Source organism: Diadema antillarum, unplaced genomic scaffold (genome assembly GCF_040938485.1).
Source record: "Diadema antillarum isolate AM-2024a unplaced genomic scaffold, OU_Dant_1.0 seq00001941_RagTag, whole genome shotgun sequence".
NCBI lineage: Eukaryota > Metazoa > Echinodermata > Echinoidea > Diadematoida > Diadematidae > Diadema > Diadema antillarum.
This window is the reverse complement of record NW_027272601.1, coordinates 76,098-104,067: the sequence shown is the minus strand read 5'-3', so window position 1 is coordinate 104,067 and position 27,970 is coordinate 76,098. Positions and strand designations below refer to the sequence as shown.

Sequence of the window (27,970 nt, the reverse complement as noted above, 5' to 3'; positions counted from 1 at the left end):
GAATATATAACTGAAAACTGTTAAAGTCTGTTAGTTGTATATAGAAATAGAAAGTGGATGTTGTTTTCTTTCCTCTGCAAGTCACCAGCAAACCTAAGGAAGGATAATCACACATAAACGATACGAAGGAAAATGTGACCAAGCTCATACATCATATACGATAAAACCAACATCAAACTTGTGCATAAACATATGTCGACATTCATCATTGAATGTCGCCACATTTCAATATTGGTCTCCAATCCTCCACCTGTGTGTGCTAAAGGGACAGGTATGACTATCTGCAACTGCTGAGTACAGCTGATGTACAGTGGAGAGTCGCTGGCACAGGGATACATCATGACTGCGTCCCTTCCCAAGGTGCGGTGGGAAATAAAAGATCACCGGCTCCAGCTTCCCAGCGCATGCAGAGTAGAATGAAGTTCATTAGTAATGATGAAAGCTGTTGATTTACAATAAGAATCGGATGACACAAATTATGCGCATTTATGAATGTTTTCATGATTCTCCAAATGAATCCTGCAAGAGAGGAATGACACGTTAATAAAGAAATGACATCAATCAAATATCATTAAAAAAAAAAAAGCAAAGAAAGGGTGAAATACAAAGCACACTGCAGATGACATTATCAACATATCTATAATAGTCTTGAAGAAGAGTTTCACAAACACTTCACAGATATTCACGGAGTATCCTGAAAGCTGTCAGAGCCTTTGAGAACAAAATTCCTACCTTTGAGACAATGCACATAAGGTTAGGGCATCAATATACTGTGTCAGACCAGAAGTCTTGGATCTAGACTGTGAGTTATAGAAAGAGTTAGGCAATCAAAAAATTGCATTCTTTGGTAGAGAGGTTACCTAATACAATAGGTCTCTACTAAAAGTCCCATGTCAGACAAATCATATACCTACATAGTTAGTTCCTAGTATTCCACACATTCCCCATCATCAGTTCCAAGAGATATAAACTTACTAAAGTTTCCATACCTGTGCATTATTGGCAAACAAAACGGAAGGAGAAAGAGAAACTGACGGACTAGTCAACCACTGCACAATGAAAGCAATATCTTAAAAAATGTATAACACATTATGCTCTTTCACCGCTGAACGAAATCAGTAGCTCAAAATCCATACACCGCTGCATACCAGGTGACAATATAAAAGTACCATTACTACATATAAGTTCTTTTTTGCTAAATATCTTCATGATTTCATCTATACAGAGTTTTAATGGGTGTACTGTCTGTATAGATACATGTATGTGTATATACGCGAGACAGATGTAGAGAAGTGGGAAAGAAAAAGGATACCAGAATCTTATGAATCCGATGTGATATCATCAATTCCCTCTACCATGGAATAAGAAACTACATCCAGAAGCAGAAAACTTCACCAAAGTTATGTGATTCTTGTACAGTATTTTGATGACCATGATATAAGATAAAAAGCCTTCATGTTGTGAGCCTTTACACTCTCTGTGAAGTCACATTTGTAGGCTACATTTGGCACTGGAAAGAAACTGTCCATGTTCACGACAGCTCTCTGTACACATTTTGGCTCAACCTCACGTAGTTGTGTACCAACTTTGACTTTGTCCGAGTTATTTTGTGTCCGATCACCCTGCCGCAGGAGGAATGTGTATCTCATTTGGTGTTTACTAGTCTGTGAATAGTTTTATGTTTCTAATCTTATTAGGAAACAACCCCCCAAAATAACAAAACAGGCATCAAAGAGATATTTCTTGTCCATGAAAAGAGACTGTACATTGTGTTCATTTTGTGTCGTCAGTGGTGGAAGTAGATTAGACAAGAGAAGTAAAATGAGGACAGCAGGTCATCATCAGGAATAGAAATTTGGCAGACCACTTGCACTGCCTGAGGTCCATTCTCACCTGGGTGAAAGGGGAGTAGGGGTCGGTGAGATTTCCATTCTCTTTTTTTCCCCCTCAGGGGCAACCACCCTGAACCCTCACTGACCTTGAATTCACATGGGTTACCAATGGCAGTCACACAACTCAGCGACTGTGACAACTACTTCCTTCTTCATATGCCATCACCATTGTGAACCAGGTTCTGAAACTGGACAATCATGCTTCTTGTTGTCATTTTTCTTCTTCTTCTTCTTCTTTTTTTTTTTTTTTTTTGTGGAGAATATTTTCTTGGCACTGCAACTACATACAGCAATGCCTTTAAGATTACCAGATATTGCATAAAACAGAGGAACAAAGTAACATACCGGTAGGTAAGACATCATTCAGCAAATGTTGTTTCATGCATGCACAATGAACAAATAATCCTACTCTACTAATTTGCTGCCATTGAAGGAACTAAAACTGGTGTATGAGAGATGTCTGTCCTACATTTTATATCTGCTAAAAATCTGACAAACCTATTGTCTCCTTTTGTTACTCTCTGACAACCTGAATGGTTTGTTTGACTGTGTACTTGTGTGAAATATCAATTCTACCTGTAGCAATACATATTGGCATGCAAACAGGGGCTGTGAGTTAGGACTGCAGGGGCATGACACCAAGCAAAGAACCTGTGCTTCTCATACACACATAAACAAAAAAACAAGTGCAAACAGAACAACCAAGCAAGTGGAGATTAGCAAGGGAAGAAACTCCCAAGAGATAACAGTACTCCAGCTCTGTGAAGACAGAACTGGAGAAGCATGTACCTTAAAGGCTGTGTATTCACTGTATCACAAGATCACAGCTAACACAAAGTGACAAAATAATAGGTAGTAACTACCAAGTACCTGTATGATACCATATGTCAGAGTGAGCGGGAGTGCTACCACCATGAACCAGGGAGTAGAAACGCAAATGACAACAAAAGCGAAAACGGTGTCCAGCGAGACGGTGAGGAAGTCGTCCAGGTGTTCGGCGAGGACGCAGTCCAGTGTGTTGACGTCCGACGCGAAGCGGTTCAGGAGGCTGCCGCGGAGGAGGACGTCGAAGGTAGCCATGGGGTAGCGGACCACCGCCATCAGGAGGATGTGGTGGAGGCGGCCCGCTGCCATGACGACTGCGTGATTTAGGGTCCCGAGGGCCGCCATCGTCAGGAAACCTGGGTGCGGTTGAACAGGGCGGGGTGAGATGGAACGTCACAGGAAAGACGACATCAGTTGTGGGTCTGTATTCTTGACTGGATTACACACAGTGGTCACTCATACATTTGTTGTGCTCCTGTTACTCGCAAGAAGTGCTAATAATCTGCTGGGGGAGGGGGTTGTTCTTCTATCGAATAGATGTCTAGAAACTTGAAAGATCAATTTGATTTTCTGAATCGAAAGCAAAGTAGGTTGAAAAATACAGCACAGCTACATGATACCAATTATGTTAAGACACATCCTTGCTTCCTTTAACATTGTTACACTGTGTGCACAACTCTAGATTCTAATGCAGGTCAGCGAGACATCACACTCAGAGTGAGATGTGACTTATTTGGTATTGCTGGCCCCCAAAACAAACAAGGGATATTAATACATGCATGTATCAGACATTGCCTTGCTTTCTCAGTATTACAAAACTCTTCCCGATGTACCCATTCTTGCTGTAGTCTAAATGCACTTTGAAGGTGCTATTACAGTTCTTCAGCACTGTAGTTTACATAAATGGTGGCGTCATTTTTGTTCTGACATCGCATTCTCATGGCCAGCGTGTTGTGTCGTCAGAACGAACGTCCAGAGTTCAGTGTCAGGGTACTTGTGTGCAAATAGAATGTGGTAGGACGCTGGATGATAGTGTTGTTGGATGTAGCCTGTGTGCGCCTGAAACTGGTACCGTAGTGTGGCTGGAACTCTACTGTGAAGTGAAGCGAGTGCAAGGCCTAGAATACACCAGGACATAGCACAGGAAGTAATGGAAATGGATGCCGCAGTCAGCAGGATACACAGGACATATTCCCCATTCTCTCGAAAAAAGGGGGGAAGCAGTACTCGATGCTCAGCTGGTGACGACAACCGAATGGGAATCCGAGAAAAATGCCGAAGCGTCGGATTACAAAACAGCACTTTGCAAAGCACCTCTCCGGAACAGCGCATGCACTTTTAGGAAGAGTACCTCTTCAAAGGTCAAGGTTCAAGACCCATCTCTGATGACTGATTGTACAGTGGCCACACATGCCTCACCCCATGCAATGATGCAAGAGTTTCACCCGCCGTACTGAGGATGCTACCGGCAAACAAGGAGAAAAGAGCTGCATGTTAATATCCACGATTATCGTGACGTTTACTGCAGTCACTGTTGGGACCGGAGAGATGGGTGGAGTAGTCTGCAGAGACTGTACATACTTGACCTCTAGAGGGCTCACTCAAGACCAGTCACAAGCAGAAATAGCAGTGACAAAGGCACACTGTCTATACAACAAATGGAAAAACAGGTAAAATAAACATATAACAAAAGCAGGTACTGAGTTCAAGGAAATGTCTGAAAAAACAAAAACGAACAGATAGACAAAGAAGGGTTAAACGTGTCTCACTGACTCAAGTATTCACCAGCCAATTCTTCCCACTCATCATAGGGCAAGGGAGAGTTGAAAACACACTAAACAGGCTTGAAACAGGAGATGATATACTGTGTGCTCACTATGTGAAGATTGTATCTTTGTGCACAGAATAATCTGTGTACTTGTCAGTAACCTTGAGAAACCAAGCTTTTATATCTCAATCACTGATGTGTATTCACGAATAGAAGTGGAAAAATCCCCTCACAATACAGGAAGTAGTATTTTTTTATTTTCTTGGCGGGTTTCCTATGTTGCCAGAGTGCGCATTGCACTGGTTTCAGATAAAACATGATTAAATTGCCTCCTAGACACAGCTTTAAGTCTCCTCCGAAAGACTTGGCAAAGAGGATAAAGTGTCTTGCTCTAGGGCACTACTGCCTGGTTGGGACTCAAACCTCTTTTGTGCATGGAAGCCAGCGGTCTTATCCAAGCTATTTGTCCTAACTGCTTTAGCCGCAACAGCTTCTGCAGTTTTGGCACTCCTTTGCACTAGTACTTAAGGAAGCAGTCTCTGGATTCAGTCTAATTTTTCTATTTCATGAGAATCTTCACTCATCGTGTTAATGTCAATATTGTTCATTTGACGAATGACTGAAAATTTCCCACTTTCAAAACTCTCAACATGTGTACATCTTGTACATCTCTTAGTCTCTACTTTGATGGTGGAGTGCTGATGTCAGGTATACATGTGCAGTGTGCTAAAGTTTGCAATTTGTTTTTCATCTCCCTTCCGACAATAATCCCTTGAACAATATCCCAGTTTTGTTTGTGTTTTTTTTTTTTTGTTTTTTCAGCAGCTTTTAGTCAGTGTCGGTTGTGACTGATTGTACTGGGCTGTCATTTTTTTCAATGTGTACCATATCTTTCATTCAGTCAGGATCTTGTGGGGAAACAGGATTCAAGTACCATTCATCAGGTTGCTTTTGTTAATGATGAACCCATTTCTATTCCCCAGAAAGATACTTATAGTTTTCTGTTGTGATTGTAGTCAAGTGAATGAGTTATTGGGTTTTTATACAAATGCATGAATTATCACATTTATTTGAAAACAAACAAAATTTACAAATCATGATCACCAAATGAAAGTTAACACCACAAGAAAGAGACGCCATAGAGAAAGAGAAAAAGAGAGAGAGAGAGTGTGGGAACCAAAAAAAAAGAGAAAATAATAATAATAACAAGGGCTTGTGTTTGTGCATGCATGCGCATCTGGAACACATCCAACGGAAACGTGCGTTCCAAGTGCAGAACTAACATCATCATGGGGAGCCTTTTTCTCCATGGGGGTTGGGGGGGGGAGCAAAACTGACAGGTACCTGCACAACATAATACAGCCCTCCGAGCGGAGGGATGACAATGGCAAACCAGGGCGTGGAGAAAGTGATGACGATGAGGACCGACGCCACCTTCAGGAGGCAGTCGAGGAAGGAGCGCAGCCGCAGCGGGATCTCGACGTCGATGTTGTCCGTCTCCTTGGCGAAGCAGTTGAGGAGGGCACCCTTGAGGGTGGTGTCAAAGAAGGAGGAGGGGCAGCGGAGGATGTTGAGGAGGAGGAGGTGGTGAAGGGAATCGGCAGCCAGGATGCTGCCGTGGTAGAGGAGGAAGCAGCCACCGGTGATGAAGACACCTGGTGGCCACGGGGGGCAAGATGAAGGAGTGTGAATCGGGTGGAGAAAAGCGACGATACCTTAATAACAGTCAGGAACGGTACAGTATCGAAGAACGATTAAATAGAAAAAGTATTAATCTTAATACCAGAGAGGAACTTGTAATAAACAAACACTTCCATAATTTTCGATAGGAATCCACATCACAAAAGGCAGAGAGAAGAATGAGACGAATGACAACATATTTTAAACATGACTTCAAAGGAAAGTAATATGAGGCTGAAAATGAATAACATACGGATACCAATAGGATAAGGTAAAGATGCAGGATCAATTCAGCAATTTTTTTTTTTAGGTTTTTTTTTTTGAAGGACTGTTAGGACAGGGACAAGCATGGGAAGGGGCAAGGTAGAAGGACTGGCTAACATTTCTTTCATTGTGAAACACACAAGGTTTCAACAGCATACATTTGTTTTATCACAATTTTTTGACAAAATATCTTCACTTGGCGTGTTAAGTTGCTGATGCCAATAGTTCTAATGATGTTCAAGAGCCTCTAACAACATTTGTTTGGGATGATACACAAAACCAAGCAAAACTCACCTTTGAAATGTCTTTCTTACTGATTAAACATATTAAATAATCTTAGCAGTGGTCGTGGATTACTGGATGGAAACTGCTGTAAACATCCATCACATGGGATAAGCATATTTGTAGTAACTAAAGGAAATTAACTGAACATAACAACCTAAATGCATGGTCATAGCAATGCTAAGAATCCAATTTTTACATTACAGCAATTTCCTTTCATACCACCTCACTTGTATGAACATTTGAAAATCACAAATCTAGAGAAACCACGGTGACTGTTATAAACCGTACTCTATAGACACTATACATGATGTCATTTTACTATATATGAAATTTTCCCAATACTTTACCAACTTTGTTACAACTGCCAATTTTGCAACATTTTACAAACCTTTCCTCTCTTGAGTACAAAATTTTATGAAATTAGACAGAGGCATTCCTCCTTTATGCCCTAATATCACAAGAAACAGCAAAAACAGAAATGATGAAAATGAAGAATGAGGCAGTGGCTGAATCTGGCTCACATCTAGCTAGCTACCTCATCTCTAGACTTTGTAAGCAATATTAAACCAACTACTCGGACATAAACTGTTTTTATTAACACGATGGATATGACGTTTGAAATATGGACTCACAGTTAACAAAGAAAGCATATCTACTGACAGTAAGCATGAGTGTGATGGGTACATCAGTATGAATTAAAGGCAGTGACTAAAATGCGACAGATAGTTATACAAGGCACAGAATCAGCAATGTATATTCATTTCTTATTCTTTTTGGTCGAAGTTGATAGTTTCTTGGAACCAAACAGATAAAAAGGCTGCTTAGTTGGGTGAACGTTGGAAATCATATCAATAGACACAAGCAAAGGCATAACTTCATATATTCTGCCTTCTTGCATAACAGTACCCCATAGTATAATCACATGATAAATCAAATGTAATTTACAGATCCCATTCATTGAGGTTATGGCTAAGGGTAGAGTAAGGGTGCATCTTTTCATCACCCTCATGACTGAAGCCACATTCACTAGCTCACATCTTCTTGGTCTTCAACTCTTCGGGCCTGAAGAATTTCGGGACTTGCGATGACCATATTCATACCACTCAAAACTATGATTGTTGTACATACAATTTGTTATGAAAACTAAACCCAAGGTAAAAGATCGCTTATGTGAGAATGCAGAGAAAATGAAAGGCCCCCTGGAAATTGTGACTAACACTAATAATTGCACCAGCTTTAATCACGGGATCAGGAAGAGAGTTGATTAGCATACAATTAAAAAACAAAAATCAAATTCCGCACCTGCTTCAAGAAGATCTGCCAAAAGTTGGACCAAACAACTGCGCGGGGTAAGGGGGGGGGGGGTTCTGTATCAAAATAGAGCAAGAATTTGGGGAGTGAATTGCTGGTCCATCGCGGGACATGAAGAGGAGTTTGAAGAAGTTAAAGGGTAGCATTTCTCGAGTATACAGGAGCAACACCCAAACATACTATGAGGTTTGAGGGAAGAAATAGATTAGATCCTTGATCAAGCATCTTTCAGGTAGTCTCTTTACAATCAATGTGGCAGGGGCCTGGCAGCTCTTGTCATTGATCACTTTTAGCCCTGCAAAAAGATCAGGGGTACAGACAGGCCTCACAAAAGGCCCCATTAAACCCACACTGCCCCTATAGGGGAGCTACTTCTGACCTTGCGTGATGCCGAGGAGGGCGTAGACGGTCAGGTAGCGGTCCCTGACTGCCTCCGGCTGCGTCCCGTTGACCAGCGGCTCGTTACTCCAGCGGCTGAGCCAGAGGTTGGAGGCCACCGACGTGGCATTGAAGAGGACGTAGAGGAGAAGGATGACCAGGGAGAGGACCAGGCCGATGGAGCGGATGTAGGCCCAGAAGACCGCAAACTTGACCTGAACGGTGGTCGAGTGATGGATCAACACAGAAGGTACTGGTGATTATGTTGTACAAGAAGCTCATATTTTCAACAATTTTAGTTCTCATTTCATATTCCAACATATCATTATATTGTACAACATTACCGGCCTTTTTAGGGTTAAACAGATATATCAAACAATAATACGTTCACTGTGGCCATCATGTAAATACTGCTTTCAAGTAACGCTATAAAGCTAAAGGTAGTCCCATAATCAAACTCCTCTGCTTATGCTGACATAATTCCTCAGGGACATCAAACGTATTAAACCTCTAAAACGACAATATCTGTATATTACCTCCCCCTAAGAGTATATCGCCTCTAGGCATCACCCTGAGTACTGTCTCCATAGTAACCTGACTCACATTGCCTCTCTTGGCCTTTTCTTCCCGGATGAGTTTGTCCTCTGTATCTCCCAGCACCACTTTCCTGTTCTCTGCAGATTCAGGCTTCGTCTTCAGGGGCCGGTTACCGGTTCCCCCAAACTGGATCTCATACTGGGAGATAGCCTCTATGTCTTTCCTGTTATCACAAAGAGAGGACAGAGAAATAATAACATGGTATATCTGATTTGTCATCTTCCACAAAAAATGGCATTTCATGGAAACTGTTTAGAATTATTTCAATCGGCTCAAAGATTTGTTTATGTGCTATGCTGGTCTTGCCGAGTGGCATAAATCTGCTAGAATTTGTGACTGCACGCAATTAAGCACACACACGCACAATTACACACGCATTGAAGCATGCAAAAAAATGCACAGATTAAGAGAAGAGAAACTGAAATGAACAATAATAAGACCTACATAATCACTCAGCCTTATTGACATTTAAGACCTCTCAGAGTTGTATAAGCAAAAAATTTTATCCAAATTACTGTATTCTTGTAATATTTATCCCACGAAGTACTCACTTATGTACCAGACACCACTAAAAAAAAAAGCCTCTCACTACAGATCTCAATGAACAGTTTAATCCTCTCACCATAGATCTCAATGAACAATTTAAACAATGTAAAAAAACATTTGCAGCGAACTGATTGACAAAGTCTTGAAACTCTCCTCCCCCCCCCCCCCCAAAAAAAAAGGAGAAAAACAGAAAAATACAGTTAATAACCTTGCAGTTAACAACAAAATAAATATATCATGTAATAGCAGGAACATCTGGGCAAAATGTTTCAAGATCTTCATCCCTTTTATTTAAATGTGTCTTTTCTGGTTTATGGTTTTTTTTTTGTTTTTTTTTTTTTTGGGGGGGGGAGTTTCATGTTTGTTTGTTTGTTTTGTTACATTTTAGTGAGAGGAGACCGTAAGGTAAAGAAGAGGATGGAGGAGGGGCAGACTCTTACCCCTTGGGGTGCAGTTTGTCTGATCCTTGGGGCACTTTTAGCATTGAATCCTTGTCCTCTGTCAGATCCTCTAGAGACATGTGACCTGTTGGAAGGGAAATAGAATTCACTGGATGACCGACTCGACATTGAATAAGAAACAACTCTGTTCAGAGTCAAACCAACATGAATGTGTATAACTCCTTAGTCTGACTAGAACAAAAAATAAAAAAAGAATGTAAAAATAAAAGACAAACATCGTTCAACTACACTGTACGATGTTTATAGCTACAATTTAGCAACGGATATCAAGCTTTCCAGCTGCATCCCTGGTTGAGGCAATTGACATTCATGTTGTTTCAGCAACATGACCATGCCATGGGTCGAGGCAGGGACATTTACATATCATGATGCTAAATTTGCACTGCAACTCATACGTTACATATTCCAGCTTTTATCTTGTACGTAAAAATTGCGGATAGGAAATACATAAAGTCATACAAATTTTGGTCTTCTGCAGGCATTTTGTTACCTCTATGTGCAACTTACACAATAGCTTTACATAAATATGGGAAGTTAACTGAAAGCTTTGTAGACTCTTTATCAAAACTACGCCTGGGGCTGCCAAGCTGTCATGAGATAAAACCAGAAACATTGACAGCATAAAACTTTTATATGCTAAGTCCATTGGCATTCAATGCATTGTGTATAGAAATAACTCATGTGTGCATTTTACTTTCACAAATCTTGGCTCCTCGGGAATTTCGTGAAAGTTTCATGCACGCGAAAACTTCTGGTTTTACACCACTGTCATTTCTCCTACCAGCCAGCTTTTCACTCAGGGCTGCTAGCTGCTCATCATCACTGTCCACGTCATCGTCCTCCTCCTCGTCGACGTCCTGGCTGTAGTTGCGGAGGAACTCGGCGAAGGCCCCGTTCTGGTCCAGGAGGTCCTGGTAGGAGCCCACCTCCGAGATGCCACCGTCCACCATGACCACTATCTGGTCCACCTGGGGCAGGAAGCTGATCCCGTGGGTGACCAGGATGCGGGTCTGGAGCGGTGGATGTGAGAGGAGTAAAACACCTGTTGCTCTGGTGGATGGTTGGACAGCCGTGATTTGGTAAAACACCACATCAATTTGTTGTTTGTTTGTTGTTTTTTGATAATTTAAGACATTCTTTTTCCTCTGTCAAAATTCTAGCTTTTTATCAATCTAGATTTGAAGATAATTCAATTCTGTATTTCACCAACATTCCTATTTTGATTTAATGAAACAGAATGATCAGTGCTCTCCATCCTATCTTGGTCAAGTATAAACACATGGAATATCTTGCGTTGTGGAAATTATCATCAATTTTGTGCTTGACTGTACTAACTAAAAAAAATATGAACACAAAATTATTTTGGGAATTGTACAATATCTACAAGATTATAAACACACAATGTCCTGTGAAATTGGACCAGCACAAAAATCGGTTGTACAAAAGTTTCCACATTTATGGCAATCCATGTACTTGATTAATTTGTAATTTCAAAATTTCTACTATCTCATAGAGGTTGAATACACATAACAAAATACATGAAGTAAATAGAATTACACGATACATGAAGCTGAATGTTATACAAAGATAAACTAAGATGTCAATATTACATGAGTGGTGGAACCAGGATGGACCCACACAGGTTTCTGCACTCAATTCCACAAAACTGACAGAATAACTGATCTACGCCACAATGATGATAATCAAAGTCGTGTTTTCCACTCAGATAAATTAGACATCATTTTTCAGGTAATGACATGTGCTATGATCATTATGCCCTAAATTTGAATGTTGAGATGCCTTTCACTGAACGTGGAAACTTCACCGCGATGCACGGACTGGTGCCCACCTTGTTCTTCAAGAGTCCCTGAGGTCCGATGACGTGCTCAAAGATGTGTTTGGCCACGTGGGCATCCACAGCACTCAGGGGGTCATCCAGGAGGTACAGGTCATTGTTGGCGTATACCGCCCTCGCTAGGCTAACTCTCTGTTTCTGACCACCACTCAGGTTAATCCCCTGTGAAAACAGAACCAACGTTGCTAAAAATTACAGCATGCTGGTGTATGGCCATAACTTTTGGATGTGCCTACTATGAAAATCACTATCAAAATTTCATATAAGAGTTTTTTCAAAGGATGTAAACATATATCACATTTGGAACACTTTCCATTTTAACATTACAAAGTACCGTACAGTCTTTTTTCCTCCAACAATTTAACCTGTTGAGGACAAGTCCTGAGTATACTCGGGCAGGTGTCTGTGGGAAATGTGTGTTATAGCAAAATCAGCCTATCCTCAACGTGTTTTAAACAGAAGCATCAATTGTTACTACAGACATGCCTCCAAAATACCACAAAGTATATTTCCTCACTAAACAAGGAAAAGTAGAAATTACGCGGTGCGTAATATATGTCCCCGCCGGAAGTAGCATTTTGTAACAAAATGTGCAATATAGGTAAAAAATCAAGGTCAAAGGTCAAAATTCTGTGTAGAAGTTTTGAAGCCCTCACCTAGTGCCATCACATAAAGCAAATGGAATCGAAAATGGGTTAGAAATGGCGAAGGAGTAGCATTTTGTAGCCAATGTACAATATAGGTCAAAAATCAAGGTCAAAGGTCAAAGAAGACAAAGGTCAAAATTCTGTGTAGAAGTTTTGAAGCCCTCACCTAGTGCTATCACATAAAGCAAACGGAATCGAAATCGGGTTAGAAATGGCGAAGGAGTAGCATTTTGCAGCAAAATGCACAATATAGGTCAAAAATCAAGGTCAAAGGTCAAAGAAGTCAAAGGTCAAAATTCTGTGTAGAAGTTTTGAAGCCCTCAACTAGTGCCATCATATAAAGCAAACGGAATCGAAATCGGGTTAGAAATGGCGAAGGAGTAGCATTTTGTAGCAAAATGTACAATATAGGTCAAAAATCAAGGTCAAAGGTCAAAGAAGTCAAAGGTCAAAATTCTGTGTAGAAGTTTTGAAGCCCTCAACTAGTGCCATGATATAAAGCAAACGGAATCGAAATCGGGTTAGAAATGGCGAAGGAGTAGCATTTTGTAGCAAAATGTACAATATAGGTCAAAAATCAAGGTCAAAGGTCAAAGAAGTCAAAGGTCAAAATTCTGTGTAGAAGTTTTGAAGCCCTCACCTAGTGCCATCACTTAAAGCAAACGGAATCGAAATCGGGTTAGAAATGGCGAAGGAGTAGCATTTTGTAGCAAAATGCACAATATAGGTCAAAGGTCAAGGTCAAAGGTCACAACTGAAATTCTGTGTACAAGTTTTAAAGCTCCCATGTAGTGCTATCATATAAAGCAAACAGAATCAAAATTGGCTCATAAATGACAGAGAAGTAGCAAATTGAACATTCTGATCACACACGGACGCACACACGGACGCACGGACGGACGGACGGACGCACGGACGGACGGACGGACGCACGGACGCACGGACACACACACGTACGGAGCCCGTTTCATAGTCCCCTGCTCGAACTCGTTCGGCGGGGACAATGAAGCTATTGAGTCATCTACAGAAATCAAATATGCACATCTTCTTTCTTTACAATTTGAAAAAGTCTATCGCACTGATGTACAAATGAAGAAAGTGACAAACAGATATTTTCCGATGAAGGACAAAAACATGTGAAGGTTTTACCTTTTCTCCAATCTCCGTCATATCACCGCCAGGCAGCACCTCCAGGTCTCGAGCGAGGGCGCACGCCTGGATGACGTGTTTGTATTTTGTGACCTGCATGCCCTGGGCAAAGAGGATGTTGGACCTGACGGTGGCATTCTGAATCCAGGCCTGCTGGGGTACGTAGGAAACGGAACCCTGGCAGACAGGACAAAACATCAAAAACTTTGTAGGTACATTTAAAAGTGAAATATCTTACTGATAACTACTTATGAGCAACACATTACTGAACAAATTTTAAAGAAACATACACTTTGTAACTGCTTAAATTGCAAGAGGCTAGACTTGACTGGTTTCACGCGACTTCATGGTTCCCATTATTCTTTGCTTTTCTATATAACTGAATATGACTGTAAATGTATACAATGATTATTACTGCATTGGATAATAAAATTCTTTCTTTCTTTCCTTCTTTCTTCCTTCCTTCCTTCATTCATTCATTCAAATAACAAAAAGTTTGCATCATGAATTTGACATGTTGTAAGATATACCAGCACGGACACAAGTTTACTACAACAGAAAATGACCATCTCATAGTGACCACATGAGAAATATCTCACTAGCTGCACTACGTGAACATAAAGCAAAATTGCAGGCCACCGGGGATAGGCATGATACCACAGCTTTAGGACACTGCATTTCATACATGTTGATTTCAAGACATTTGAGAGAAATCAATTGCTTCAAATATTTCCACCAAGCCGACAGGTCTCTGCACTGGTTACCAAGTCTACCAAGTCTTACCTTCCATTTAATGGGTAAAGCACAATCAATCATTTGAACTGTTGCAAATGACAGGATACACATCACTTGGAGCTCTTATGCTTTTTATATATCATATAAAAAACAAAGATTAAAGGGGGAATGAGAGTATCAGATATTCTATGTCATATCAAAAAAGTATATGGGTTGTAATATTATCCTCTTTCATTTCTCCATGCACCTTTTCTTTTCGTTATTTGCATGTACCATTTGTAATATGCGATTTTTTTTTTTTTTTAATTTATGTATTTCATACATTCATATTGCACTGAATTTGTAATCTTTATGTTCTGGACCCCATGGAAGACCAGCAATGTCTGGTTGGCATCGCTGAATATGGGCTGTCTAGTTGTTGTCTTTTATATGGAACATAAAATCAATTAATCAATCCATTATCAGTTACCAGGAATCATATTTATCATAACTTTCTCACCTCCACAAACACCTTTCCATCCAATCGCTCCATCTCTCCCAGTACGGCTGACAGCAAGGACGACTTCCCGCATCCAACCTGGCCTACCACGGCAACCAGTGACCCCTTCTTTATGTCAAGGGTGATGCTGTTTGAAAGGCAAGATTTGTTTCTCAATATAATAGCTAGTAAACACATTTTTCTCCAGGAAAGGAAAGGTATACAAAAGACAAATATTTCTATTGTAAACAAACTAAATGCATCACATTATATTTCTTACACTAATATATCAATGATTCTTGACAATGAATGACTGAGTATGCATCATTCAACTCTGTCCTAAGATGACGGCACATAACCGTCACATAGAGGGCTTCAAGATAATTCAATAACTACAGGTTATCCCATATGTGCTAAACTACTGTAACATATGTAATGTTCACATGCATTTTAATGTCACCAATTTTGCAAGAGCCAAGATTCGCGAAATTAAAATACTAGCCAAAGTTCTTGTCTACACTATATGCATCGAATGCAAGTGACAATTTGCAAAAATTTTGTGTTGTGAGAAAGGCCCTCAGCCCCAATTCATGAAATTATGATGTCGCAAAAACATCTTTCTTTACAGTACTGGTGCTCTAGAAATGAAGAGTCCAAACGAGAAAGACCCTTTGGATTGCAGCAGGCAAGTCAATGTCATTTATACAAATCCATCACAAGCTATAAAACCCTGTGCAAAATTACCCGTTTAACATTTACAAATGACCTTTGTTTAGTTTTGATTGGTTTGCACACCATTGTCCATGCCGGTTTTGAGTAGAATGTTTGAACACATCAAGCCATTAAATGGTGTACACATGCAAGTGACACTCGAGGTACTTAAGGAACTAGATGTAGTTGTGATGGACTTGTGAGTGATACTTGCATATGATGAAAAGAAATCAATCATAACAAACTATGCATAAAAGAGAACTTGCCGTTCTATTTATGTGCATACTCCAGGAACTTACTCTGAAAGTGTAGTCTTTTCCTCTCTGTCCCATGTGAATTGTCCGCTGTCTATTGTGATTGAATGTCCTGTCAAACACATAAGTAAAAATTAAAAGAAAAATATGATCAAAGTGAGGACTTCTCAAGGATTTTTCAAATAGGTAAATGGAAACAATATTTCTTATCAAAATGAAACTGCATAACATATTGGAGAAATGAAGACTCACATCCTCAATCCTGGGAACATAATTCCAAAATAGTGCTTAAATTATGTTTTGTTTTGTTTTGTTTTGTTTTTAACACTGTAAACAATTCACTGCAGAATTGGTGTATAGATGTGTGACAGATTCAACAGAGGGATTTCTTATCTTTTCAAGAACACAACTGCTACTTTTAAGCAGCAAAATATCCTTTTAACACTTTTGATAATCACTTTACAGCAACTTATGTCATTAAAATGTTTTGAAAATTTAGATGCCCACATCCAAGTCAGAAAGAGAAAATGTGACATGCTGATTTATGTCAAAAGGCCATGCACTGTTACCTGGCATGTTGAAGTGGTCGACATTCTGAGGGTCCAGTTCTTCACTCTTCAGGAACTTGTCGAGGCGCTTCAGGGAGACGCTCACCTGAATATGGGGGAGGAAAGCATGAGGTAACCAGACACTTTGGTATTAAATTTGTGATTGTCAACATTCTGCAATGCTGCATTTATACTATGTTCCTGGTGGCAACGGCAGCCATGTTTGCCCAAAACGGAATGCGCCGTGGGGAGATGAGATATTCTCGTATTTTCTCTCTTTCTATTCTACATGTAGTCTTGATTGTGCCAGTCCTCACCCCGGTGAACATATAGCTATCAGACGCTATTCTCTAAAGCGTCTGGTCAGGCTAGACTATCAGTATTTTCCGTTGCTGGCATGCTACAGACCACCTCCCATGTTATGCTACAGCCTATTACATGCCGTTGTGTTTTCTTGTGTTCACCCCGTTTTATTACGACATACACGGTTTCTCATTAGCACAGGGACTGCCATGGCAATTTATTTGACAGTTTGAAAATCTTACACTGCATCCAAGGCAATCATGTCCTGTCATGTTTGTCTATCCCGTCTCACCGCGTTGTCTCACGTCCATCCCGTTTGTCCACGGTGGCGTGAAACGTGACTGCTGTGGTCACCAGGAACATGGTGTAAACGCAGCATGAGCACAAAAAGGGAACCAAGCTCAGGACGCTGCAAAATTCTACTTGACAGTCGTCATCTGACGGCAATATTCTTGGAATATCTCAAGCTGAATATCATGGATTGCGATATACGACAGTGTGGTAGTTACAGCACCCAGAAAGAAAATCCACAAATGACACAGAGAATCACTACACAAGACTCATCACCAAGTTGGCATGATCAAGACACAAACCTGAACAATATTGGAGATGAGGTTGGGCATGATGCTGAGGGGGAAGCGCAGGATGTTGAAGAGAGCGATGGAAACAAAGGCCTTCTCTGCATCCAACACATTCTCCTCGTCGGATACCACATACACAGCAAATGTTGTCACAGAAACCTGGCATGTATGCATCAATCAAGAGATATACGGTGTACATATCTTTTCTTTATGAAAACTAACATTTCATTTGCATAGCAATAATTCAAAGAAAACAAATACAACTAAATACAAGTATCAAAAACTCCTTGATATTACGACATCCTGTGAATCGGCTTAAAGGTATATAATCGTAACTATGGCTTTCACATTCACAATGGAGAGAACAAAAGGCACTGCAATGCAGTACCATAAACTAACAAAGGAGCATACACCATCATTAGATATAGTTTACTAGTGTGGGCCATTTCACTGTAAATTCTTTAGAATTCTTCCTAGAACTTGCATCGTTTGCTTCACTTTATGATGAATTCAGGGACATAATACTCTCATGTCTCCTCTTATGTTGTTGTTCAATGAACATAAACCTTTGCAACAATTTTTTTTTCTACTGGTTTATGATAAGAACAAAATACAATGTACCTACAAAATACAATGTCTCCATCCCCTTTCTCTCTTAACTCAATGATTTTCCAACCTTCTCCTCCCCCCTCTCCACTCTCCTTTCTGGTTTCTTTCTCCTCTCATTAACTTCCGAACCCTTGACCTACATGTAATTGTCATTTTATTCTTCCTTACAATTCTCCCTGTCTCATATCCTCCCTTGACCTAATTCTCATTTTATTCTTCCTTACAATTCTCCCTGTCTCATATCCTCCCTTGACCTAATTCTCATTCTATTCTTCCTTACAATTCTCCCTGTCTCATATCCTCCCATTTCCCTCGGCACAACCTCAAATTCCGGCTCGCCTTTGCCCTTTGTCACCATCTTCCTTTCTTACACGCTTCCCAGGTCGCTTCCCTTCTTTACTCTCCTCTTTGTAGGGTCTTCTTTCTCAAAACAACAGTTCTCACACACATCGTATTAATAAAGAACATCTCTCCTTCAGATACCTACAACCTATCAATGTGGAGTCTTACCAGGACGGGTGCACAGGTCCAAGTGAATGAGTTGAAGGCATTGAGGTAGGCAGCGTAACGGAGCACCTTAAGCTCCTTGTTGCGAATGGCAAGGATCTTCTCCTGGAAGGACTCCTCCCAGGCATACAGCTTCAGCACCTTGATACCGCTCAGCACCTCACTCATCAGCTTGATGCGGGCATCCTTGTACCGCATCTGTTTCACCTGTAGAGGGGCGGGGGCAAGGGGGTTACACATGAGACAGTCAGGTCTCATAGATACAGTACGTGGCAACGCTAATCTGTATCATCTTGTTGTTTTTAACTCCTGGCTGACCAGGTGCTGTACGCAATAACCTTATTTGAACTGTATTCACTCATAAATTCAGAATGTAATCTTCCTATTTCCCTACCTGTAGTTTCTTTGCTTGCGTAGCGACCAAGGCATTTAGTGGGATGAGCAGTATCATGACCCCCAGCCCGGCCAGGACGGATGGCCCAAGGGTCTGCCAGAGGAAGTAGAGCGCCACCGAGATCTGGAACGGCGCTGACCACAGCATGTTGAGGTACGTGCAGAGGTCCATGCAGCGCTGGGCGTCGACAGACATGAGGTTTACAATCTCCCCTACGGTGGCTCCCTTCCGGGCGGCGTTGGATAGCTTCAGTGACTAGTGTATATAAGATATGGCAGTGGACAATTTTAGAAATGATGACGACCATCGGTAGTATTATCATCACTCTCCTGATCAATATCATAGGCATCAAATTCAATGTGGCATTCGTTATCCATCACTTTATCTCCACATGCATATATTAACTTTACTGATTATCTTTCCATGATACGTATTGCAATATTTATGACTTGCAGAGTATGATATTATAAATAAAACTGTTTGCATTTTTGGCCATGATCACACTCGAGCAAATATGAGCTGACAATCTGCTCACTGATTCAGCAAACTATTGTATGACTCAGAGGTCCACTTCGGTCAAATCTCGATAACTAAGTGAGGCAAGAGGTGTTTGCTAGGTGTGTGGAAAATGTTGCATGCTGAACACTACAGGCAGGATTCGCTTGATAAAAACTACTAAGTAACGCCTAGGATATATGTTCAATTCCACACTTCTCTCTATTCTACGAGACAATCCAATTACCAGCAAAGTGCATTTACAATCAATAATCATCACAAATAAATTCAAATCTATGCTAATAACTCATCTTTTTGACAACTGTTAATTATATGTGAATATAGAAATGTATAGATGATCTTCTTTCCATGTGTACATGCACAGAGACTATCCTATGGTATTATACGTTCTAAGATCTGGTTATTATCACTATTATTGTGTTCATTATTATCATTACCATCATCACCATCATTATCATCATCATCATCATCATCATCATCATTATCAAATACTATGTGAATTTTCACAATGGAAACTGTATCAAATGCAGCTATTGAAGTAGGTTCTATGCTTACATCACAGCCACAAAGTGACCTATTTAAAACAAAGTCAAACAATAAATTCCTTCCTTCCTTCCCTACCTTTCGATACACTGAGCCGATGATTGCTGTTCTGATGTGCATGCCGATGACAAAGCAGCGGTGGAAGTACTGGTGGAGGACACAGGAGTTAAACATGGAGCAGCACAGCATGAGCATGGCAAAGAAGTAACCCTTCCACTGCCACACAGAGGCATCTTCAGTGAAGTTGATCAGTAGGCTGCAAAAACACAGGCAAAAATGGTTCCACAATGGCATATACATGTAGTATTTCACACTATATACACAAAAAACATAGACATCAGTGTGACGGTAACAGATTTTGCAAAGGAGCGGGAACAGAGGAGTACGTGAATAGAGCCCATTGTGAATTCCTGTTCCAATTCATGAATGCCAACCTGCCACTCACTAATTGTTTAACAGAGTGCCCAGTGGTTAGCAGGCGTGGTTAGCTAGGCCTGAATTGAACAGTAGTCATATACAGTATATGGTGTAAAATTTTTAGCTTGATGTACATAGGACAAAGTAGCACTGCACATGGTTGGTGAGGTCCTTGTATGCTACCCAAAACACCCAAAACAGCTTACTGACACTTGCGTGCTTGACAGTGAACATGTGCAATGGTACCGTTTGTGTTTTTTTCACGCAATTGCCATGTACTGAGCAGTTGTCAAATACAATAGCAATACTCTTTTTTACATGTTTTAAATCACTCTGCAGTGCACCTAATATAAAGGCTTCTGAATTGTTTTTTTTTTTAATTCAAATATGAACATTTTCATAAAAATGAGGTCAGACCTCTTCCTATAGAATGTACTTAGCAACGAATACATACTATTTATCAATGTCGGGTAATTTAACAATTATTCTCACACAAAAATCAATGTAGGGGCATGAATTGAGAAGTCCTATCTTACAATATGACCTATGGAAATGTATATCAACATGAAGGAAAGCCAAATTTTTCCAAACGATATGCCAGCACAAAGTGATACTTTGAGCTTCTTCTGAACGAGATCTGCTAGCAAGAGCCCTTGGCTGACTAACCCAAGTATCTGTGGATTCACAAACAGGAAGCAGTCGTGGATAAACTTGAGAAGCACGGCGACCAGGAACTTATCCCCAAAGTTCTTGGAGACGGCCCTGAGCAGGTTCGCCTCAGGGCTGATGCTTTCCCCTTCCAGGAAGTCAACCTCGGGGGAGGGGACCGCCGGCATGTACCCGTTCTTCCCTGCATGGCCCCGGGGGTCCGTGGGCGAGGTGTAGACCCTCGTCTGGGTGGCGCCAGGAGATCCCTGCTTGGTCAGCTCCGTCATGGCGAACTTCTGACCGTGGCTGGACGACTGCTGGTTGAGACTGGCCTGTGAGTGGGCCCTTGAGGTCATTTGATTGGCTCTGTACAAAAAGGATCATGATGATGACCACAAACATAATATGAAGGAGATCAAATGAGAGAAGGATGAATGAAGGAGGAAGTGGGGAAAGGAGGAGGAATAAGGGGAAGAGCAAGCATTCTTGTCACTGTCATATCATCTCACCACCAAAAAAGTATCTAAACACAGCTAACCAACTCTACTTGACTAATTCACTTTTTTCCTTACAGGAACTTCCTTAATACAGGAAGGTGAATTCAATTCAAATCAAATCAAATCGTCTTTTTCAAAAAAGAATTTTAAGTTGTTGTTGGTTTTTTTTTATATAGAGAGATGTATTTTTGGATCATTTTCATGAAAAATACAAAATGTTGCTAATGACCTAAGCCCATGTTTAGATCCGATATGCCATACCTCACACATGCTGTACTAGGCACAATGATAACTTATGCATACCTAACAGCAATCGCAACAGCGGGCGCCAAACAGAGTCATGGATTCCCAAACTTACCTGTGAATTTCCGCAAACCACCTCTTTAGGAAGTCCACGACAACCGTCGAGGCTTTGTCCCTGTCCAGGAGGGACCACAGATCCTGTGTTTCAAGGCTCTTTTTGTAACCGGTCACAACCATTCTGTGTGTGTGTCAGTGGGGACGGAAAGAAAAGGAACACTTAAAACCATCACTCTTTCATGCTCTTTTGAAGCACAAAGCATGTCTAACGATAAGTCGTAATTAGAAATGGAAATTGTGCACATATTATCGCTGCATGTATTAGACATTTGATTGATTGACCGAGAGCATAGGATTGTTTGAGATAAACAAGTTTGCATTTAGGCATTTAAACTTGTGTGGATGAGTTTAAGTCATTTCTGGTGATCTAAAAAAAGAATAGACAAGAAAAAGACCCCAAACCCCTTAAAACAGAACAAATCTAAAGAGAAATGTTTACATCCCCAGGGATACTGATGTTTTATGTACAAGTATTCACATACACACTTTATATCTCATTCTGGGTCTTATCCATTAGTTCATTATTTATTCACATATCATTATACACACACTTTTTTTTTTTGGGGGGGGGGGGGTTGTGGTTATCTTTAATTGGTGCTTGTTCCCAAGAACACCACATCAAAATCATCCACTTAATGCTTCTGCACTGTACCAAAACAGTCCTTCCTCATACAAATAGGTAAAAGAATTAAAAGAAATGGTCCCGTCTCAAAGAATAAGGCTAATTACTGTAAAACCAGACATGCATCTTAATTTTGCAAAATCCAAGATTTGCAAAATCAAAATGCACATGAGAGTTCTTGTCTACACTGTGCGCATTGAATGTCACTGGCAATTTGCAACGCAACAAAGGCTGCTGGCTCCAATTTGTGAAAAATTTTGATATGGCACCAAGGTTTCTTGCTTTACAGGAATCTTTTTCTACATACCTGGAGAACCACCAGAATGTGACTTTTGACAAGAAGGAGGCTGAAGCTTCAGGAGATACTTTCTACATAGAAAGAAAAGAAAGGAAGAAAGGAAAGAAATGAGAAGAATATGTTTGACTACAAAGAAGTCAAATTGTTTGTTCTGATGCCAGGGAATCTGTGTAGAAAATCAAGATATAGGTATGACTACATTTAAATAGAAAGTTGCTGACACACTTGTAAGTGAGCACACCAAGCACATACTACAGTGCTTACATAGCACACATCACCACCGTAGTATCTCTATGTGCCTTAACCCTAACTTACCTGGGCTATTTAGCGAGCTTGAATTCCGGGGGGGGGGGGGGGGGGGGGGGCATTATGGCCCCCCCTTCAGATCTCGGCCGTTGATAGCGCGATCGCCGCAAAATTTTGCATGAACATAAAGCCGGATGTAATCTACAAGACTGTTCAGTGAAATTTTCAAAAAATTTTCATTTTCTATTTTAAATTAATATATTATGCAAATATATGCAAAAAAATCTAATTTTTGTCTGTAATTGGCTTATAAAAGCTTATGGAATGCTGACTTTTGGTGTAAATATTCCTAGTGACATTCCGAAAATTTGTGCGTAAAAAAAATTCGGTATCAAAATTAATTTCTTATGTTTTTTATTGTTTTATCAATTTTTTATGTATTTCATTGTTTTTCAAACTTTTGTTTTTGTTGTTTTTTTCAGCAGGATTTGTCATACACATTTTTTGAAGCATAATTATACTAAAATAGATTGATTTCAGCCATTAAAATTAAAAATATGAATCTTTATATGAATTAATTGAAAAAACACAATTTGCATTGACTTTGTACACAAAATCACGTTTTTGAGCAATTTTGGGGTTGACGAAAATTTTTTGAAGGGGCGTGGCTTCGTAACGGTATGCCCGGGCGCGACAAATTTGGTCTCAAAAGTTGCGCGAGACTTGAAAGTAAAAAGTCAGCGAGCGGCGCGGTCAAAAAATTTTGCGAGCCGGAATGGTCGCCGAATTCGTCGAGGGGGGGGCCATCATGGCCCCCCCCCCCCCAGGTAAGTTAGGGTTAAGGGACAGGGTTGAAAATGGAAATAGGAAATGTACTGTATGCACTGCAGATGTTGCAGTTTGCAAAACCAAAACTCATTCATAATACTTGTGTATACACATTCACACATGTGTACGGTGGTCCATAATATGTGCTAAATTTGGTAAAGAACTACTCTCCTGTTTGTGTTCCCACTGCTAAATATTACAACTGTCCTCTCCAAAGAGTGGAAGATGAAAAGAATACAAACTTATCCAATCTGACTGTATCTGTTTCTCCTTCTTAGTTTATGACCACTGAAAATGTTTTTCAATATTTGTCATATTCGACAGCTGAAATTAATAACATACATGTATATTAAATACTGGACAAGAGGTGAATCGATGGCCTAACTGTATGTAAAAACACAAACACAAACATAAACACACACACGCACACACACACAAAAGATAGCAGACATCACACCTAAAGATCTCAGAAGCATCACATAGTCTAGCCTGACACTTATGTTTTCTCCAATTTGGATGCATATTCTGATGAAAGCAAAATTGTTTACCCTTTCCGTGCCACTACGGACTCTAAAGAGCGTGTTCAAGGCTACGGGGCTTACTTTTTCTGTGCATATTGGACGCTCAAAGCATACAACAGGTTAAAGCACAGGCATACACAGCACATTACTAGACCGGGAATTGAACCTTCATTGACAATGTGGTAGTGAAGCCTGTCTCGTCTATGGGGGCTATTTTATTTCATCGCCTTCAGAGCCATACAGCTTAAGTCAGAACTGTTTATGACCACTTATCTATTACAGCCGCTCTCGATTTTTCTTTTTTCCTCTCTCTCTCTCTTGAATAGTTTCCATATAAAAGACTTGATTGCATCCACTCACAATGTACCTTTTCATTCAATCACTTGCTTATTTATTTGTGTATGTTTGCAACTCTTAATATAATCATTCCAATCATTCAATTGTTGCTACACAGTGTGCTTTAGGTTATCAATCAGACTCTACTCTTGCATTATGTAAATGGAAACTGAACTCACAGCATCTGTGACAACAGGTGAATAGTAGGGCATCTGCTCCGCAAAGCTAACACACACAAGTTGGGCCACGAGGACGAAGAAATACAGGAAGAATGTCACGTAACGGAAGACATCCTCAGAACCCTGTCAATCATAATGAAACATTCCCCGATTCAGTGATCAAATTTTGATATTCGTCAAAACAGCTGGATCATTCAGTTTAATTTCATTTTATTTCACTTTAAACAACACAAAACATTTACACACACACATGGTGACAATGCTGATATCTTTCATGAGGAGATTACAAAGGCAAAGGCAATAATGTATACACATGTGAATACATTGTATAATATTATATTGTTTATGTGTGTGCCATATAAAGCAGGGTTCGACACTAACTTTTTTTTTCTCTGGTGGTCTGTTCAGGCCACTAAAATCATAAAGACAAAGAGATTTTTGTGATGGCCCCAAATAAAAGGGAAAAAAATACATTTTTGAATTTTCGCTGGCGGATCGGGCCACTAAGAGAAAGCCATTTGGAAATTTGATGACCTGACATTAATTTTAAGTGGTTCCAAGCCACTGCCAGGCCACCGCTGATGTTGAACGCTCAATTATCAACACTATTACTTTTTTTGTAAGTGGTGGGGGAAGCAAGATAGCATATGAACTTACTTCTTGCGTGACAATATTCAGGTACTACAGAAATAAAATCTTATAAATGGCTCCATCACTGCTTTAAAAAAATATATACATTATTATAAACTACATGTACTTGTAAAACACTCAAATTTCAAATGAAAATATCACACTCTGCACACTCACACTGACCCTGGCATTGATGACCTTTGAGTGGAACTCCCCTACGGAGCAAAAAATACTGATGAGGTAGAAGAGGAAGAGGACACCAGAGGACTGCTGGCCTTTCCTCCTCTCGATGTGGATGATGACAAAGGCTAAAATCTGGCAGGAGGAAGAGGAAGAGGTTGACAGACAAAATAACGAACTGTTACTTCCAAAAAGTATTTAAAAATCAAATCATCAAGGAGAGTAATGAATGTCCTTATACTGGAAACCTCTCTTGGTTATGTTGCAAGCATACATCAAAGAGATTCATTTTTCTGAACTGACTTTTTTTTTGTAATATGGATACACATATTGTCGCTGGGGTGACAAACCCCAGCGAATTTTGGTAAAAATCACTTTTTTTTAATTGATTGTCAGATAATCAGGTAATTTTGGTAAAAATCACTTTTTTTTTATTGATAATCAGGTAAGTAATGTCCTGTCCAAATCCTCTATAACTGTCTTACCCCAATGAAGTCCCCATGGAATGTCAAAGGAAAGGCGAACCAATTTGTTTTATAGTGCTTTGGCTGCCATGTTTTTCGCTCTCCTGAACTTTTGTCAAATCAAACTTACAACAAAAAGAGAAAAGCAATTACAGAGTAAAGACTTTTAGTAGCAAATATACGTTTGACCATCAGAGATACCCAGATAAAATTATGACCAAAGTTCAAAATGTAAAATAGCTGGAGGTCATCCGTCAATAAACTTTGATAAATTGTCACACATATGAACACGTATAGACCTATTTGGCTTTTTAATATGTGTGCTCAGGAGAGTCATTTTTCTTTCGTTACATCAAAATTTCGTTATAACCGAGCAAATAAACAATAAAAAGACATAGAGCTGATAATGTTGGAGCCTAACTTTTTACTTTGTTGTAACCATGTTCGTTATATCGGAAGTGCACTGTAGTAACCTTTGTCGGCCATAACTGTAGGGCTTCCAATATAACAAGGGAAAAAAAAGGTTTCAATGGGTTATGCAATGAGTTGGGTGCATTGCTACATCAGTGCATAAATTAACTATTGTTAGACTTACTGAAGCCCCCCAGTTGTGGCTGCAAGAGATATTGAAACATAAAAGACAGTGCCCAAACCAAATAGATCTATGAGATCTCAAAGTCCATTACAGCCAGGTACTGTACATCTACATGTATGTAAACAGCAATCCTAAAATTCTGATGTAGTGTATGTTTTTGCTCTACGTAAATATGCATTTTAAATTCTATTGATCTCTGCATCAAGGATTTCACACCAGTTTTGAATACTACATACTAAATACTTCTTATTTTCAGTCAAAAACCTAGCTTAGACTAACTGAACTACATAATATAAGGATAGGATATGAATGTTTTGATTGTTTTCTTTCATGCTTCTATGAAGATCTTAACCTGTTGAGGACGGGCTGATTTTGCTACAACATGCATTCCCCATACACAACTGCCATAGTAAACTCGGGACTCGTCTTCAATGGGTTAAGACTAATGAGGTAGAAGCAGACCAGTCATCATCTTCTCCTGTAAAGTTTACATCTGGCTGGTCTTCTGGCACTAATTATGCCATCAACTGAACACTGTTCAACATACAAATAAAATTTTGAATTTCGATATATTGTTTCATATGGCATGCCTATTTTGCCTCATCTTGACAGAGTCAAAACTAAGACATGATTTCATGTTACACTCTACATATACATCTCCACTAAATCATAAGCCTGATGAGTGTATTACAACTGTGCATGTGACTCCAGTCCTGAATGTGTTCTTAGAGTCCAATGCTCTCAAATATCATTCAGGTATACCTTTTGAAAGGCACAATGTAGTTTCTGTTTCACAATCATGTCCTCATGTCATACACGTATGAATTCTCACTAGTCTTTCATCAAGCTTGCCACGGAAAAGTCATCCTATTTGGACTGGCGACTCAAACTACGAGCAGTCGCAAATAAGAACAGTTGAGTGAATTTGAGTCATATCAGACACTTGATACATGTATGTGTGATGAAGGACATGGCCTTATGAATGTCAGGCTGTTAACTACAGTAAAGGAGGGTTCCTCTGATTATCTCGTAACATTTTCCATTGGTCTCCTGTATATTGCAAAAAATCCTCGGAAAAACTGCTGTCTGTTGCTTAGTCAAGTATCATTATTTTCCTCTGTTTTTTTTTTTTCTTTTTCTTGAAGGAATGCACCAGTAGAAAGTATCTATTGAGCGATTCCAATCCAACTTGAATGCTATACATTTCTACATCTGGTCAGATGATATGTAATGTCCTTGAAGAGCATTCAAGAAAAACAAACCACAACAGAACAAATTGTTTTTCAGAGTCAGTTGTTGCTACAAAGTATTT

At 39.9% G+C, this 27,970-nt stretch overlaps 1 protein-coding gene across 1 annotated transcript in view; it reads right to left on the bottom strand.

Moving 5' to 3' along the window:
- The window catches only part of LOC139713276 (multidrug resistance-associated protein 1-like), a 58,481-nt gene that overhangs the window by 20,328 nt on the left and 10,183 nt on the right, over positions 1–27,970 (bottom strand). The window contains exons 4-22 of the mRNA XM_071625020.1: positions 25,597–25,734; positions 24,790–24,912; positions 22,689–22,750; positions 21,758–21,880; positions 20,921–21,268; positions 19,916–20,093; positions 18,779–19,033; positions 18,388–18,591; positions 17,281–17,427; positions 16,406–16,490; positions 15,882–15,948; positions 14,893–15,019; positions 13,659–13,835; positions 11,857–12,024; positions 10,789–11,017; positions 9,987–10,071; positions 9,007–9,163; positions 8,405–8,618; positions 5,830–6,140 (exon numbers count right to left, since the gene is read on the bottom strand). Of these exons, the coding sequence (XP_071481121.1) occupies positions 5,830–6,140; positions 8,405–8,618; positions 9,007–9,163; positions 9,987–10,071; positions 10,789–11,017; positions 11,857–12,024; positions 13,659–13,835; positions 14,893–15,019; positions 15,882–15,948; positions 16,406–16,490; positions 17,281–17,427; positions 18,388–18,591; positions 18,779–19,033; positions 19,916–20,093; positions 20,921–21,268; positions 21,758–21,880; positions 22,689–22,750; positions 24,790–24,912; positions 25,597–25,734 (3,198 nt within the window). The remainder of the gene's footprint in view (positions 1–5,829; positions 6,141–8,404; positions 8,619–9,006; positions 9,164–9,986; positions 10,072–10,788; positions 11,018–11,856; positions 12,025–13,658; positions 13,836–14,892; positions 15,020–15,881; positions 15,949–16,405; positions 16,491–17,280; positions 17,428–18,387; positions 18,592–18,778; positions 19,034–19,915; positions 20,094–20,920; positions 21,269–21,757; positions 21,881–22,688; positions 22,751–24,789; positions 24,913–25,596; positions 25,735–27,970) is intronic.